Raw genomic sequence first — 19,283 nt, forward strand, 5'->3', positions numbered from 1 at the left:
AGATCATTATCAAGGGTTTAATTCAGGATGTTGCCACTATTACTAATGTAGAACACATCTTAAAACAACGCTAAGCAAAGGAACTGAACCATGCCGAGCTAAACTGTGTCATATAGATACGATTTATTAGTTGACAGGGCATTATAGTTTAGTGGGTACGACTGGAACTCAAGGGACACTGTGGGCAAATGTCCCAGAAAGCAATCCTGATCAGTCTACCTGATGCTGGAAGTTTATAGGGGAAGACAATGGCTGTGTAGGATTGTGGCATATGAGCATCTTTAAAGGAGTGCTTATCAAATCCTTACTTCTTTTTTAGCTTTATTTAAACATTATGCTGCTCACTGGTACCTATACTGTAGGTCACAAGAGCAGACTGCAGCAAAAAAATACAAATTATAATAAGGGTTTTTAAACTTTGGTTAGCGCTACTTAAATCAATGGTCGTTGTAAATAACCCAGACACTGAAAATACAGGCAGTAAGCAAGCTGGGTGGACAGGAGAAAGTACAAGGAGTCTTCCAGGAAGTCCTGATTGATCTGAGCTGAAACAGCGTTATATAAGCATGCAGCAAACACATAGCAGGGTATTAGAGACAGGTTATATTATTATTATTTATTTCTTAGCAGACGCCCTTATCCAAGACGACTTACAATTGTTACAAGATGTCACATTATACATTATTTCACATTATACAGATATCACATTATTTTCACATACAATTACCCATTTATACAGTTGGTTTTTTACTGGAGCAATCTCGGTAAAGTACCTTGCTCAAGGGTACAGCAGCAGTGTCCACCACCTGGGATTGAACCCACGACCCTCCGGTCAAGAGTCCAGAGCCCTAACCACTACTCCACACTGCTGTTATATATGAAGAACATATTCCTTTAAGAATACATTGCAAATAAAGGGCTCACAGACTGTAGGTGTAAGGAAGAGCCTGAGCCATCTGCCTCATCCCTTGAACTCCCAGAGGCCCGAGGCTCTTGCGGCTCGGGGGGGGGGGGACGACACGGACGGACAGACTCGAATCTCATTGGGATTGCTCCTTTAGAGTTGTTATACTATTTCAAGCCTCAAAAATCATCTGTATTCTAAATGTCAAATGGTCAGTGGGCATGACCAATAACATGCCATATACTTGGCATGTTTTTTTCTTTACTTTTTTTTTTTTCTCTTGTCAATGACATTTTGAATTGTTTGTGCATTGATGCTCCTCTAGTATTTATTGCATTCTGGGAATGGTTTTTATTTGTAGCCTTTGAAAATTTGATTTAGGATATTTAATCTTAAAGCTGAATTTGACATCTCACTGCTGCAGCTGTGTTGACATCTTTTGTCTTTTGTGGTATGTCCTGGATAACGTGATTTTAAGTGCACAGTACAAAAACAAAACAAACAAACAACAAAACATGTCCCTACTTCCCTACTATCCCACTGTAAATCAACAATGAGCATTATACTCAAGTACAGATCTGTCAGTTGGCCATGTGGTCATCCTTAGAGGCAGTTCAAATCTGAGGATAACGGAATTCCTTGGAAACAGCGGAATTTACAGGCTCCTGCGGAATTCGCAGTCTTTCACAGATGCACCATATTCTGCAGCTACATCATCGTTATAATTATCATAAACAGACTGCCAAAGTGACCTGAAATATATACCTTAGCTGTTCGGTTCTAGTTGTGTTAAATTAACAGATGTTTGCCTTCCTTCAAAAAGGAGTTCATTAAAGACTGGAGTTAAGGCTTTGAAAATGTGGCCCAAAAAGAAGTCTCAGGTGATGTTTTTGTTTGACAGCTTCTAAATATTTTACTGACAAAAATGCTTGATCTATTAAATTGGAAGTGGAAGCACTTAACCCATAAATTGTTTGATATGATTGTTTACTTGATTTCCATTTTTATAAACCATTATTAATACAAATACTAAACACACAAGATGCTTTGCAGAACACTCAGATATCTACTTCAAATTTCAGCAGTTTTTTTTGCAGATTTTCCTACCTCTAGCTGTTCTATCCCAAGGCTGTGCTTTTGCAAACTATCAAACACTGGGCCTGCCCTCACCTAATATGGAAACTCAGGGCTCAGCTGAAGCAGAACACAAAAATCCTTGTTGTTATGCATGCGACAGGGCACAGAAATCTGTTTGATCAGTGTGACAGACACAACTACTCAAGCATGAGAAAATGTAGGGCTTTGACTGGCAACTGTATCCACAACTCCTGACTGCCTGCATCTTATATCACACAGACTGAAGCATAGATATTTAGCAGTGCCAGAAACTGTACTGTTGGTCTCTAATAAAAAGTAATGAATTGTTCAGTTTTATTTTGGATTCATAGTAAGAAAAATGTTGTATACGGAATATTAAATAAGTAATAACTTGTAAAAGCAGACAGGTGTTGTATTTTCTTTTTACATCGGCTAGCATAATGTATAAATAAAATGAAATGCTATTCCCTCTGTATTTTTCAAAACAAAACGGTCCACTGTGCACATTCTAGAAATGCATAGTATATTATGCTAAGTGGTGAAATCTTAATCAAGCAGATACATATTTTATAAAATGGTAAAGAACAAACAATGAAAGGTAACAGCTAAGTGCTTAATGACGATCTTCTGTTGTCTTTATTTTTATGTTCATTTTTGTTTAAGTGAAGTAGACATTTTTTAGGTGAGTTACCATCTGAGTGTAGTAATTACTTTCATGATTTATGTATAATGTTTATCTTGCAATGGGGTTTTCTACACTCCTGTGCACATATTTTCCATTGCACTTTGTAGTGACTGCTGTTACATTTTCTACCTTCAAAATAGACTGATGAACTATTTTGTCTGAACGCATTCACAGTTTTTTTTTTTTAGTTAAACAATACTGAAGTTAAACATTTTGTTAACATGCTGATGTAACAGGGCGGAGGCTGGTGGGAACCAGCGACCCTGCCAACCCAAACAAGCATCTTAACCACAATGCAAAAGAGCCAGTCTCATGTGCATGCATAGTTTTAGAGAACCTCATCTCATCTCACCGCCAGTGGCAGTACAGAATCCATACAGGCAGTATATCACACAATACTGCCCGTTACAATACACAGCTATGCACATGTGCTGGCTCTTACTTGGGTATAGACCGGATACTGATCTAGTCTGGATTACATATGCATAACTGTGTATTGTAATGGGCACTATATCACACAATACTACCCATTATTACAATACACAGTTGTGCACATGATAGTGCTGGCTCTTACTTGGGTATAGACAGGAGGATGATCTAGTCTGGATTACATATGCATAACTGTGTATTGTAATGGGCACTACATCACACAATACTACCCGTTATTACAATACACAGTTGTGCACATGATAGTGCTGGCTCTTACTTGGGTATAAACAGAAGGATGATCTAGTCTGGATTACATATGGCAGGAAACTAGAACAGAAGAACAACTCCTGAATTAAAGAGTAAGGAGTTCCAAAAAATATAGCGTTCCACGTCCCCAGGTGTTGCTACAACTGTTTAAATTACAGGTACGTTTAAAAAAAAAGACTAAATAGAAATACATTCTTGTTTTATTAATAAAACAATCAAGCTTAGTGTGGAGCGTACTTTGTCATAGTTTCCCGGTCCCTGTACTACCACCCTATACATGCCAACAGTCCCTATATGGTCGGGACAGTCCCGATTTCCTAGCAAATGTCCCACGTCCCGATGCATAGGAAGAAAGTCCTGATATTTACTCATAGAGAAAAAAAAGTATTCTGCACAGTAGAGCTAGTGAAAACCACACGCTGTGCTCTTCGTGCGGCTGACACATCTGCTGACAACTAACTTATACAAAGGTAAGAACGCTTCATTGTGTCTGTTTTTACTGTCATGATGGTGTGGTGTTGAGTTGGGGGGGGGTATGTCTATTATATGATAATGAGTGTTTTTTGTGTATAACCCCTATCATGTGTATGATGGGTATGACATTTATATCCATTACTTCAGTCACAAAAGCACAAATAAACCTTTTGAGAATCGAGCCAACTTTTCCATCACTATGGCTTTTATCTTACTTTTGTTTCAGTTTCTGTTGCAATGGTAGAAATCCCACTGATGCAAACAGACAGCTGGTAATAACACATTGGCAACATTTTATTTACTGTCTGGTGCATTGAGACTCTCTTCAAGCCTTCAACAAAGCTGACCTAGACAGAAAATGATGTCAAGAAATCATTTAAGCATGTTTTACACCAAGCGCTCTGTGGCATTTCATTAAATACATCTCTAATCAGGTTCATGGTTTTTTTTTAGGGCACACACCAACTACTACAATTTGTACAGTGTTTGTCAACCACTAAAATGGCTAAATAACACATGAACATGCACAGTGCTCACTCGTTATAACACGCCTCGTTATAGTGCGGAATCGGTTATAACACAGTAGGGTCGTGGCTCCCATTTTCTCCATAATGCCATTACAGTGGCCTTTTATACTCGTTAGAAGGCGGAACACAAATAGCACGGTCTTGTAACTATGGCTCCCCACTACAGCGTTATAAAAGGTGAGCACTGTATTTTGAAAAAGTATTATTATTATTATTATTATTATTATTATTATTATTATTATTATTATTATTATTATTAGTAGTAGTAGTAGTAAGAATACAGAGACAAGAGTTTTTTTGTTGTCTTTTTTGTTTAAATTTATGTAACCAATAAATCTGCGTCTGTTGCTAATGTAGGTTCTTAGAGATAAAAATAGATTTGAGGATTTAAAAAAAAAAAAAAACGATTGCACAGAAAGCGCTTGTACCAACCAGGTCGAGAAAATGCAATCTGACATCGAATCGGACAGCAGGTCAAATGTTTTCACCTTTAGCTATAAAAAGAACAGTGGGCTTTAAAGGTCCTATCAAGTGAGATGCAAACAGAAATGCCGTTCAGATGTGAGTCGATACAGAAACCTATAAAAGTGGATTAAAGCTGGCTTCACCTCAATGAAAACACTCTAATTTTACAACCTCCTCTGATGTCTCAATAGATGCAGCTATATTTTGCAAAATTGCTGGCTTTGAAGTTACGTTTAGGAATACTAAATGCAATGCTATTGAGTGTTTAATAGTTATGTGGGTGATGGCTTTGAAGTTGAAGTTTAATTGTGTTCTTTAAAGACATTAATATCAAGGCATTATTAGGATATTAAAACAATTATAATTTGAATTAAACTCACATCTGTATATATCCAGTGCAACTCTGCCTGACATTAGGGAACTTCTATCAGTAGTATCATGAGCAACTATTTATAAAAATGTCATCTTTTTTTTTTATTTGGTGTTCTCATGAATTTGATAGAAGTTTGCATGGACATTTGTATTTATACATTCTGTTGTACTGGTTAAAAATCACAACAGGATAAAAAACATTCAGGATCAGTCATGTTTATAAAGATATTGTAGTGTTGTATGGAAAGGAAGGAGGCTCACTCAGGATTTGCAGCTTCTCGAATTCATGGTTTATTAAGACGGGACTCTACACTGGGCAGGTATAAGCGTGCTGCTTTAACAGGTTCACTTACAGCTGAGCAGCGTAGTGCAACTCACTGACTGTGGCAAATAATAAAATAAAATAAAAGTCCAAAGCACACTGTTTTGGCCGTGTGCTACAGCCAACTAAGTGCAGTCTGTGGTTCCTTTTTAGTCCCGCTTCTCTTTGGCTCTCCTTGGCTGTTTCTTCTGCTCTTCTCTGTCTCTCTGTTCTTCTTACTCCAGCAGCAGCCTGTTCGTCTCAGCAACCCGCTACATATCCCTGGATCCAGGCCACACCCCCCAGTGCACCAGCCACCAATCCCAAGTATACACGGTTTCCTGCTCTCAATCCCCTGATGGTTGCAACATCTCGTCCCTTGGTTTGTACCAACAATGGTGGCAAATCTCCCGTCTCTGACGTCCCTGAACATCAGCTGCAACTGAACTTTGATCGTGGGTCACAGAACCTTCCAGAACGTGGTTACAGTAGACCCAGGGTCATTACAATAGATTCATGTTCGTTGCAGGGGATATTTGTAATACTTCCTGTACATTCTCGTTGTAAAATCCCTGGTAATTAGCCCTGAACCACTGTATTTCACATTTGGTGTTGTTTGTTTGTTTAAGACTGATGAATAATGTGAATGATTGCTTGCTAGGAAATGATTGTATTACAGAAATGCTAACACAGTATAGGATTTCATTAGTTTTATACAATATTAATGGATTAAATATCAAATCAAATCAAATCAAATTTTATTTATAAAACGCCTTTCATGGCAAGCCATCCCAAGGCTCTTTTAACGAGAAAAAGGAAGTATATTTAGTACAATAAAAACAATATAAACAATAAAAACAGCAAGAGAAAACAACATTTTAAAATCAAAGCAAATAAAAGCAACAGATGAGGAACTCAAACCGAATAAACAGGAATAAAAATATATATAAAACAAATATTATGAAAATGTAAAAGCCCTATTATAAAAGTATGTTTTTAATTTATTTTAACAAATTGCCAATGTAGGTGCGTCTCTCACTGTGCATGGTAGAGCATTCCAGAGTTCAGGTGCTCTGTGACTGAATGCTCTACCACCTGTCCTTTGCTTTAAAATCCTTGGGACAGATAGCAGCCCTGCATCTTGGGATCGGAGTGGCTGGCCAGTGGCATACAGGACTAAAAGGGCTTTATAGGCGATAAGAAGGACCTTAAAGTCAATCCTGGAGAGCACTGGGAGCCAATGGAGGGCTGCTAACACTGGGGTAATGTGCTCACTTTTTTTGTTTTGGTTAGCACCCTGGCTGCAGCTTTTTGTACAAGCTGCAGTCTTGACAGAACACAGTTTGGAATTCCAGAGAACAGGGCATTGCAGCAATCAATCCTAGAAGATATGAAGGTATGCATCTGTCTCTCAGCATCGTGCTGTGAAAGAAAGCGCCTCACCTTGGCAATATTGCTAAGGTGAAAGAAAGATACTTTAATTATATTCCGAATATGTGGCTCAAAGGAGAGGCCAGGGTCAAAAATGACACCCAGATTCCTCATTTCTGAGAGTATGGGAAACTATCCTCTGTTAAGGCGGACAGATCTATGTTTTTTATTTTTGATCTTTTGATCCCAAAATCATCATCTCTGTTTTATCTGAATTTAAGATACGGAAATTGTTAGACATCCATACCTTGATGTCAGCAAGACAGCTTATCACATTTTTTTATAGAAGAGCCACCACCTGGTTTTAGAGACAGATATAGCTGGGTGTCATCAGCATAGCAGTGAAATTTGACCCCGTGTCTATGGACAATGTCACCCAAGGGCAGCATATATAATGAAAATAAAATTGGCCCAAGACCAGATATGATTTTGCTAATTCACGGGGCGCTTGCTATTAAGATAAATTGCCATTGTAACAGAGGACACAGTGTGCAGGACCACAGGAAAACCAGAGCAAAGTGTAATAAGGAATTGAAAACATGATAAATGGAAGGGAAGCATTGTAAAGCACAGAGAGCTGTGGTGAAAGATAGGGAAGCATTGTAAATCCCAGAGAGCTATGGTGAATCATAGGGAAGCATTGTAAAGCACAGAGAGCTGTGGTGAATCATAGGGAAGCACTGTAAATCCCAGAGAGCTATGGTGAATCATAGGGAAGCATTGTAAAGCACAGAGAGCTGTGGTGAATCATAGGGAAGCACTGTAAATCCCAGAGAGCTATGGTGAATCATAGGGCAGCATTATAAAGCCCAGAGAGCTATGGTGAATCATAGGGAAGCATTATAAAGCCCAGAGAGCTATGGTGAATCATAGGGCAGCATTATAAAGCCCAGAGAGCTATGGTGAATCATAGGGAAGCATTATAAAGCCCAGAGAGCATATTGCAAAAGAAATACAAAAAACATGGCATGGGAAAACTGCAAAATGACTGTGCAGATTTGCAGTGGTAATCTTTTTCAAGAGCCAGTGGGTTTCAGAAGAGGAAAAAGCAGTTAAAATAGTTTGGGTAATATTGCTTTAACAGCATGGGCCAAAAAGTAAAATCTATCATCAGAATTGCTTTGTTTTAAGACACTTTGGTTAAACTACATCGAGAATATATTAAGTACCAGTTCAACAATCCTAAGATGTACGGTGCTTCATGTGCCAAAATAAATAGTGTCTCATAAGGACACAAGGGGCTTAACCTCTTGCATTTTTGTAGATTAAGAGCCAGATCTTAAAATCGATCCCTTGGTGAACTAGTAGTCAGTGACCGGACGACAAAGCTAAATTCATCCGAGCTAAATTCATCCTAGATAAATTCACCCGAGCTAAATTCATCCTAGATAAATTCACCCGAGCTAAATTCACCCTAGATAAATTAATCCTAGATAAATTCACCCGAGCTAAATTCACCCTAGATAAATTAATCCTAGATAAATTCACCCGAGCTAAATTCACCCTAGATAAATTAATCCTAGCTTTTCTTAGTACAGAACAATCTGTGAGTATTATTTGGCAAATATGCAAAGCAGAAGGCAAACAAAGCTGCAGACTCCAAAAACTGAATTACTGCTCTTAATACAAAACTCATATTTGGACATTTGGTTTTGTAGCAGCTCTCATGGATTTAACCTTTGCATTGCAAGGGGTCTCTGGCACCACTGCTGGAGGTTTCTAGTGAATGTTGGACTGAATCAAGGCACTCTGAACTGTTCATTGAATTAAAATATTTGCACATATCTAGTCACATGAGCAAAGAATTGCTGGTCAAAGGTAAATGAAAGCTAACACTGGTATACAACTTTCAAACCCAGGGGTGGTTATTTAGAAATATGTGATTAAGAGAGCTAAAGTTCATATGTTGACTAAGGATTGTAAGGTTTTTGTCTAAACATAACTGGATTATGACCTCAGTTATTTTAGTGTGATCTTTGGTGCATAACTGAAAAAATGTAAAACAAGACAAAAGTTATTACATGAACTACAAAGTCTAATACTGCAACTTCCAATGTTTTCAAGGGGATACCAAACATTGTTATACCATGCTTTTGGATGTAATAGCACCTAAAACCAGAGGCAGTCATAGACATTTACAATTAAAATGAATCTTCCTATTGCAAAAACCACAATCTGCTTACTTACATATATATATGGAGGTTCACATACAATGTAAATGAGCAAAAACCATGTGTCGCTTACCATTTAATGCACTGTGCTAGTGTGTGTCAGTTCCATAGAGCAGGAGTTCTCAAACTGGGGATCGGGCCCCCATGGTGGGGGGGGGGTGGGAACCCAACCACAACATCAACCTGGGGGGGGGGGGGGGATCCAACTACAACATCAACCTAGTTTATTTGTCTATACCTGCTCATTCAAGTGCAGTGAATATTGTGTAGAGAGCTGTGTTATGTGAGGACATTAATATGTGTTGTTTATTTAAATACAAAAGTTCAGTTAACAGGTTTTTTTCTGAATAAGTTACTATTATTGAATTGTGATTACCTGAGGTTCTAATTTGCAGGACCTGTGTGGTTTTGTACAGTGCAGATAAGTAGCTTTTTCTTTGCAACATTCAAATTCAATATAAAAGAAAATAAGAAATGTAGCAATGCCAGAATATTTATTATAGACACTGCACTTAGTTTTAAATCCTTATCTCTCAAACTTGAATTTTAAATACAGAGAAGACAAGTGCTTGCATACATAACGTTTTGTGTGATATTGATTTTAAAATCACATTCAGGAATAAAATGAGCTTAAGTGGGTTGACAAGACAGAGAGAGTTTAGCTGCATGAGTTGTAAGCTCGTCATAAACAGTGTGCAGTACAGAGGATTGCAGATTGGTTTGTGACTGATCAGTCAATTTGATAGGCAGTTTGGCTATGTTCTGACATACTCATGAATATGCATTTGACTTCTATTAATGTGATTGGACAGCTGCAAGGCTCCTTGCAAACTGCAGGCCTATGAACTCGACATAACCCTCAACTCAACTACCAGTGTCAATCACGCTCTGTCTGAAATAAACCTTCAAGTGTCCCACTTACTTCAAATGCAAAAGTCAAATACTTCTAAATACACCTGAACAGATATTTAGGATTTTTGGCTTTTGCGTTTTATTTCTGAGCGCTATATGCACACAACGAGGGATGAAGTGCCTCATAGATGGCAGCGGCCTTGGTGTTACAGGGCTCAGAATTGACAAAAATGCATTTGTAGAGGGCATGAAATAAAAAAAGTGTTTTGTTTTAACCACTAATGTTACATAAAGGTAAAATGTAAAAAAGGGGTATGTAAATGTGCTTCCTGTATTTACTGTAAAGTGAAAATGCTCGAAGATACCCTATTTGATCAATGTATTCTAATAACCAGTTCCCCGCATTCGCTGCTCCGCAGAAGCTACTCTTTTTTACTCTTGAGCTCCTCCGCCTGATCTCGTCCGATGACAGAGGATCACAGCTGTCATTACCGAAACCGCACAGAGAGCAATTCAGTGCTTGGCAGACAGGGGGTAGACGTGCAGCAAGAGGCGACGAGCAGATAAATAAACCTCCCTACTGGCAACCAGCAGCCTAGATTCCAGCCTGCTTTTACCGCTATGCCATGGGACCATTCTGTTCAATTAATAACATATACAGTGCCTATAGAAAGTCTGCACCCCCTTTCAAAATGTTCACCTTTTGTTGACTTATAGCCTGGAATTAAAATGCATTAAAATAGGTTTTTTTTTTTCATTTATCTACACATCCTACCCCACAACTTCCAAGTGACAAAAATATTCTAGAAATTTGTAGAAAATTAATTAAAAATAAAAACTGAAATAGCTTGGTTGGATAAGTGTCCACCCCCCTTAGCAATCCTAAATTAGCTCAGGTGTAACCAATCGCCTTAAAAATCACACACTAAGTTAAGTGGCCTCCACCTGTGTTAAATTGTAGTGATTCACATGATTTCAGGATAAATTCAGTCGTTCCTGTAGGTTCCTTCTGCTGGGTAGTGTATTTCAAAGCAAATACTCAACCATGAGTACCAAGGCACTTTCAAAAGAACTCCAGGACAAAGTTGTTGAAAGGCACAGATCAGGGGATGGATATAAAAAAATATCAAAGGCCTTGAATATCCCTTGGAGCATGGTCAAGATGATTATTAAGAAGTGGAAGGTGTATGGCACCACCAAGACCCTGCCTAGATTAGGCCGTCCCTCCAAACTGGATGACCGAGCAAGGAGACGGATCAGAGAGGCTACCAAGAGGCCAATGGCAAATTTGCAAGAGCTACAGGCTTTTATGGCCAAGACTGGTCAAAGTGTGCATGTGACAACAATATCCCAAGCACTCCACAAATCTGGCCTGTATGGTAGGGTGGCAAGAAGGAAGCCATTACTCAAGAAAGCCCACCTTGAATCCCATTTGAAGTATGCAAAAAAACACTCAGGAGATTCTGTAGCCATGTGGCAAAAAGCATTATGTTTGGCGGAAACCCAACAGAGTGCATCACCCAAAGAACACCATCCCTACTGTGAAGCATGGTGGTGGCAGCATAATGTTATGGGGATGATTCTCATCGGCAGGGACTGGGGCACTTGTCAGGATAAAAGGGAAAATGAATGGAGCAAAGTACAGAGAAGTCCTTGAGGAAAACCTGCTGCCCTCTGCAAGAAAGCTGAAACTGGGACGGAAGTTCACCTTTCAGCATGACAACAACCCAAAGCACACAGCCAAAGCTATACTGGAGTGGCTAAGGAACAAAAAAGTAAATGTCCTTGCGTGGCCCAGTCAAAGCCCCGACCTAAATCCAATCGAAAATTTGTGGCATGACTTGAAGATTGCTGTCCATCAGCGCTCCCCAAGGAACTTGACAGAGCTTGAACAGTTTTGTAAAGAAAAATGGTCAAATATTGCCACATCTAGGTGTGCAAAGTTGGTAGAGACCTATCCCAATAGACTCACAGCTGTAATTGCAGTCAAAGGTGCTTCCACCAAGTATTAACTCAGGGGGTGGAGACTTATCCAATTATGATCTTTCAGTTTTGTATTTTCAATATATAATATATAATATAATATATATAATATATATAATTTTGTTCTCAATAAAACTTTTTTCCCCTTAACAGTGTGGAGTATGGTGTGTAGATAAGTGGAAAAAATCCTCATTTAAATGCATGAAACTCTGAGGCACTGACACAGCAAAATGTGAAAAAAGTTCAAGGGGGTGTAGACTTTCTATAGGCACTGTATTCTACACAGTTTAATATAAGCTAAACTCAGAAAAATGTAAAATGTTGCATTTATGTATGAACTGAAAAAAGCATATGCTTATCTTTACATAAGATGGAAACATAATGATAAACACTGTAATGCAATGTAGAAAACTATTTCCTACCAATGGGTTTCATTGTGGTTAATATAAGGAAATTAAAGTAAGGGAATAATGACAATTGAACCATATTCAGGTTAGTTACAGCAATCTTTATTATTATTATTTTTAAGAAACTGGTTGCTTTGTAACCGCATATTGATGTTTGGCCGAGATGAGGTACATACAACTGCATATTTCCCTGGGATAGACAATAAGAAAGAACAATTACAAGACAATATCAGTCTCTATGGTTGTTATTGTCCAATCTGCTCAAGGGAAAAGAGAATCAGTATGCTGTACCATATACTGCCTATCCCCCAGGCACTGCTCAAGTGAGATGATGTGCCTGCTCAGCTTCCACTTCAGAGTATTGAAACCTCAAGCACAGTGAACACCCCCTCTGTGTTACTGCTGCTGCCGCTCATCTGGAGCAGCTCATTCATTCAGAGTTCTTGAGAATTTATTCTCTATTTATTGATGTTGTTACCACTGTAAAGTAATAAAAATGATTCATTAGACTTTCATACACTGTCCATTGTCTCCTAACACAGAGGTGGAGGTCAGACATACTATCTATTCACAGGGAAAGACTAAAGTCGACAGTATCTGATGGATCAATTTGAAGAAATTCACGTTTTATACCAGAAGCTTGGGTAATGATGTAGTGTGGGATAATTATTTGTTATTCCACTTTAGTGGCACAGCAGGCTTACCGGGACTAGTTTTAAATGTGCCTTTGCTGAAACAGACAAGGTTCTATCTAAAAGGACGGTTGTGAAGAGGCCATAAACAGGACTTGAAATGAATCTGTGTCGAAGCACGGCCTGATCTAGAAACAAACATTCTTTACCTGACATTGTGCTTGTTATATAAAGATGAAGGTTCATTGAGTTCTGTGTTTATATCCTTGAGGGCTTGACGGTCACGTCACCAGTCCATCCTCATTAGTGGAAACCTACAGTGCTCCAGGAACGCCCTCCCCCATATTCCCAATGCTGTACTAGAAACTGTACTTTATTGAATGAAAGTCAGACTGAGAATAGTATGGCCAGATCTAAAAACGTATTCGTTTTTTCCAACAGCCGGCTTCAGAAATGATTAACCCTTATAAATTTAAATAAGAATGCCACATAAAATGCCTTTTTATTTGGCAGCGTAGTGCCTGGTCACAGCTTCCTTTATACAGTCAGTTTCTGCAGAAGCAGCATGTCTCAGCATGCAGCTGAGTAGCCTGTCAAGATGATCCATCCTGCACAGTGGAGTTCATGTCCAAACTCTGTGGTGGCCTGGGTCAGTGATGCTGACTGTTCTGTGCCTTCCATTAAATGTCCTTTTGACAAAGTGACATGTCACACTGTTCTCCTGCTGTAGATTATGCCTAAATTCAAGCATGTTGTGGTTACAATAGGAAAGTCTCCAGGATAGAGTTGCATCATGATGCATTTACTTTCACCTTTGACAAACCACAAGCTTGATTAATCCATTACTCAAAATAACAAATGGACGGTTCACAAAAGCACGCCCTAAATGAACAGCGGACCCTTCCAGTGATATAAATGGTGTCATCTCAAATACATATCCTGGCAATCTGAAGGGATTAATGCATGCAGGTGTGTTTGGGCACCAAAGGACCAGCACACGGAGCCAAACCTACTAATTAGTGCATATCTTCCTATTCCTGTGCAGATGGCTTGCGTAACCACAAAGAAAGTATTGCTTCACACTGGTGTGTTCACATTGTTTTGAAAGAGGTTTGGGATTTGTTCAAATTATTTCAATCAGGAAGCCAGCTAAAATAAATATTGTCTTAAGAGTAAGATAAAATAAATGTTTCCAATATGCAAGAAGCATAAAGCACAACCTTTAACCCTAATCTGGCAATACCGATTTGATAAAATAAGCTCCTTTGTCTTGCCTTGTACATGGATTTAAGTTTTCTTTAGTATTCCTGTCCCTTTTTGTTCAGATCTCTCTTCCTCTTTTTATAAGAGATCTATGTCTTTTTCAGTCTTCCCAAAGCATGTTCTGAATCTGTTTCCCACAGTTTATTTATCATTGTCAGCTCCTGTAACTCTTGTGAGACTGACTTGATTTTTGTTCGCTATCACCTTAATTTGCATATCACTTTCTAAAGAGAATTCTCTCCGGTAGGTAGTAATGGCTTCTGTCCAAGTTTCCACATTAGAAAATGTAATTAATTTAGAAATGTGATTTCTGGCACTACTGTCGCTTTTGGTTATATGCTCGCTTAAGGGCGGTTTAGTGCATTGCTCAATTTTAGAGGCGGCAGGTGAAATAAACCTTAACAGAAAACACATTTTTATCAATATAAATTAAGGCTGTCAAGCAATTAAAAAAATAATCGTGATTAATCATGTGATTAAAAAAAATAATCTCAGTTAATCTTGGTTTTAATCGCATATTTAATTGATACAACTACTGCATCCATCTCATTTAAGTTTGTTTTATTATTATTATTATTATTATTATTATTATTATTATTATTATTATTATTATTATTATTATTATTATCCAAAAAACAACCCAGCATAAAAACCCTGTTTTCCTATTTCTGGATCTTATTTGTTGGTCCCTCTTTATAGTTTTATATTTCTTTACAATCCAGCATTGTTGTTAAATTGTTTGAACCTACTGCTAAATCACAGTGGAGTCAGTTTATTACTCACCTTAATGCATTATCAGTTTCCTTTACAGATTTCTTTACTCATAAATGGATGCTTTTCATTGCCGTTTTAATAATAATAATAATAATAATAATAATAATAATAATAATAATAATTTAAAATTATCTTTTTTAATTACTTGAAATTGCCTAAATTAATACAAAACATTCACTGGGTAACGCTTATATCCTCCATAATTGTAAATAATACCATTTAAAAATAAATGTGGTTACTGAAATAAAACAAAGCTACAATGTTAATGGGTCTGCAGTCAGTAGCTATCCAACAGCACTGGTTATAGTATCGTGCTGAGCTTGATTCATGGGTTTGCAGTGATACTGACTTTCTAAAAGAATAATCTGTTGAAACTGATGGGTTTCATTTGTTGTTGTATTGTTGTTGTCTGTAGTAGAATAAACTACAAGAAAGTGTATTTTGAGAAGTGAAAGCATGTTTAGCACGCAGGTGGTACAGCAGACTAGATGCACTTCTGTGATACTGGAACTCACTTTGACAGTAGATACAATAAACCCTCTTTCTATCCAATGAACCGTCAGAAAGTTTTAAAAAAATAAACTTCCCATTCAAAAGTGCTTCATTTTGAGTACTTTGCTACATTATACGGTTCCGTGACTAATTTTATATTCAAACGATGACGACACTCATTCAGTCCTGGCATGCACTAAAATGGTGCCGCAGGAAATTAATTACGGTGTGCTAAGAGGGACAAGACAGGAGTGTGATTAACGTGTGTTAGAAAAATGGATCTCCTAAAAAATGTGTGCGTTTATCACAGAAGTTAACTGCGATTAATTGACAGCAACATAAATACATTCTAAAAGACTATGATACATTTTTGATGTTTTTTTTAAATGCCCAATTCAAACATTGTCTCACTGTTGCAACCAATTTCCAGATCAGTAAGACTGAAATGTATCAGTCCATCTCTGTTCCCACTGAGAAGCCAATCACATCTTTTCTCCTGTCAAACCTAAGCACCTAAGAAAAAGATGTTACCAGGCTGCTGAACCCTGAAGGCACAGGCCTAGTCTGAAGATTCACTGCCTGGACTTGTCCATCAAATCAACTGTACAAAGGTCACTCTTCAAATCAGAACTTGTTTGGATGTGTTGCAGTAAGAATACCTCTGTTAAGAAAGGGGAACAAAACTAAAAGGCTAAAATATGCACAAGAACACAGACATTGGACTATGGAACAGTGGTCAAAGGTGCTTTGGACTGTTGATGGATGGACAACGACACCTGTGCCTTCTACCAGTTCTGTTGCCAATTCAACGCTTGTCTTCTTTCTATTCCTTAAGGATATTATCTTCAAGTATTGCTCATCCTTGATAGACAGCTTTTTTGGTCTTCCAATCCTGGGTTTGTCAATTACAGATGATGTTTCTCTGTACTTGTTGATTATGCTTCGGATACCACACCTTGAAAATTGAGTGATGCGAGCTATTTCACTCAATATTTTTCCTTCTTTATGCAAGTCAAGGGTGTTATAACAGTAGAAAACACTGGTGGAGGCTTTGAGTAAATTGTTGATGCTCATAATGCATCAGAGCAGAAAAATGCAACATGTCTAAGACTTTTGCACAGCAGTGTATATTCATATACCTACCTACCTACCTATGGTTAGTAATCAGTGATACAGAAACAATAGGCACTAGTGTGAAAATGCTTTAATTCTTAAACAACTTCAAAAAAGTTTCATGCATTTTACCATGAATGGCAATTTGTTCCTTTTGTCTTATTATTTTAAATGAATTGCATGTGTGGCCTATTACATTGTTAAATGAAATTAGTCACTAATTTGCCTATTTTGACCATTTTCCAAGATTTTCAGTTCCAGTGGTTTGATTTCATATGCACGACAAATCAAAACAGCAGAAGCAATGTGGTGTTCTAATACATTTGCACACCACTGTATGTGTACCGTGCAAGTTCATCAGAGTGTTCACTGAATACAGGTGGCTATTCTAAACAGCTGTTATCTCACATACTGCACATTTCTGTTTCCTGCTGCAGGGTGTGGAGGAACATGGGATAACCTGACCTGCTGGAAGCCAGCTGAGATTGGGGACACCGTCACTCTTTCTTGTCCAAAAGTGTTCAGTTACATTGTCAGTAAAACAGGTATTTAAATATGTTCTATTTGCCAAGTATGGTTAATCCTGTATGTCATAACATGGTAAAGATGTATATTGTGTATATTCATTATTCTTTGTTATTGTAGCTGTGCGGCAATAGCTATATTACTACTGTTGCGTTTGTGATTATTCACCCAGCTTTTTTAATGATTAATATTGCACTGTCAGAGGAGTACAGTGCAGTCTGTGAGATATTATCAATGGTTATTGTTATGAATCATTGATTGTGACAAGTCCATTGCTGTTCTTAATCCACACTAAAATAAATCCACATTAACATCAAGATAGGTTGCTATAAGTTTAAGAGGTCTTTATTTTTACACTACCCCCCCATCCCCGTTTTATTTTATAAGATAAGAAATCACTGGTAAAATACATAGTGGCTCATCTGGTTAATGCAGTTAAAAGTCTTTCATCTCTGAAGTCCTTGGTTGAAATAGAGTTTAGGTCACATGGGGAATAAATATGGTCGATTTGGTAGTCTTGTTTCAGTCTTCAGAGGACAGTCTTTAGTTTACATAACCTCACCACCACACACTTCAGCAGTTACAATAGTCTGTGCACCGTTTCATGCAGTCTCAAGAGGGCAAGAACTACAGCAAAGGCTTTTAAAATGAACTGCTCCCTCACACACTGAACAGTTTCTAGCTGCCTACCAAAATGAAACTTAAAAATCAGTGAATGAAATGCGTTACTGTTGTGGGTGGAATGCACTCACATAGTACTGAATTCTGAAACAAGTTAAACGTGGATGGGACATCGAAATGAGAAAGAAATGCAATCGTAAGTACAGCTGTCTGCAAAATCCAGTATTGCTTTTATTATTATTATTATTATTTATTTCTTAGCAGACGCCCTTATCCAGGGCGACTTAAAATCGTAAGCAAAAACATTTCAAGCGTTATTAAGTAAATACATTGATCAAATCTGTTTTGACCCCAATATATTGTAAATGGGGAAGATTGGTACTAAACCAATACAATTCACTGTAGTATAAATGATTGTAGGCTCTCTGACTAGTGAAAATTGACTTTAAATAATGAAGGAGTTAAATGTGTGTTAATAAGGCTCAATGTTTCTAAAAATATATTATTTCCTAACAGGAAATATCAGCAAAAACTGCACAGCAAATGGATGGTCAGAGATTTTTCCAGATATATTCAGTGCGTGTGGATTTAATGATAATGTGATGCCAGATGAAAAGGTAGGTAATAAATACATTCCTCAATCAGAAGTACACATCAAATAATGTAAAATATTGAAAACAGTGACTCGGTGGAGAGCCTTATGTCTGTAACATACCTCACCTGATTAGTTTAAGGACAATAAACTGGATAATTGGGAGTTAAAATCTGTGGGTACGCATAAATATAGGACCAGACAGACACCCTGCATACTGTATCACCTGGATGTAATGCACTCAATGACATGTTAAATATAGGACCAGACAGACACCCTGCATACTGTATCACCTGGATGTAATGCACTCAATGACATGTTAAATATAGGACCAGACAGACACCCTGCATACTGTATCACCTGGATGTAATGCACTCACTGACATGTTAAATATAGGACCAGACAGACACCCTGCATACTGTATCACCTGGATGTAATGCACTCACTAACATGTTAAATATAGGACCAGACAGACACCCTGCATACTGTATCACCTGGATGTAATGCACTCACTAACATGTTAAATATAGGACCAGACAGACACCCTGCATACTGTATCACCTGGATGTAATGCACTCAATGACATGTTAAATATAGGACCAGACAGACACCCTGCATACTGTATCACCTGGATGTAATGCACTCACTGACATGTTAAATATAGGACCAGACAGACACCCTGCATACTGTATCACCTGGATGTAATGCACTCAATGACATGTTAAATATAGGACCAGACAGACACCCTGCATACTGTATCACCTGGATGTAATGCACTCAATGACATGTTAAATATAGGACCAGACAGACACCCTGCATACTGTATCACCTGGATGTAATGCACTCAATGACATGTTAAATATAGGACCAGACAGACACCCTGCATACTGTATCACCTGGATGTA

General features: G+C 37.9%; 1 protein-coding gene across 1 annotated transcript in view; it reads left to right on the plus strand.

The window, feature by feature from the left end:
- LOC117399703 (vasoactive intestinal polypeptide receptor 2-like) overlaps nucleotides 1-19,283 on the plus strand; it is a 72,485-nt gene that overhangs the window by 12,766 nt on the left and 40,436 nt on the right. Inside the window, exons 3-4 of the mRNA XM_059023304.1 lie at nucleotides 17,078-17,185; nucleotides 18,303-18,403. Coding sequence (XP_058879287.1) covers nucleotides 17,078-17,185; nucleotides 18,303-18,403 — 209 coding nt within the window. The remainder of the gene's footprint in view (nucleotides 1-17,077; nucleotides 17,186-18,302; nucleotides 18,404-19,283) is intronic.

This window comes from Acipenser ruthenus, chromosome 4, assembly GCF_902713425.1.
Source record: "Acipenser ruthenus chromosome 4, fAciRut3.2 maternal haplotype, whole genome shotgun sequence".
In the NCBI taxonomy this organism is placed as follows: Eukaryota; Metazoa; Chordata; class Actinopteri; order Acipenseriformes; family Acipenseridae; genus Acipenser; species Acipenser ruthenus.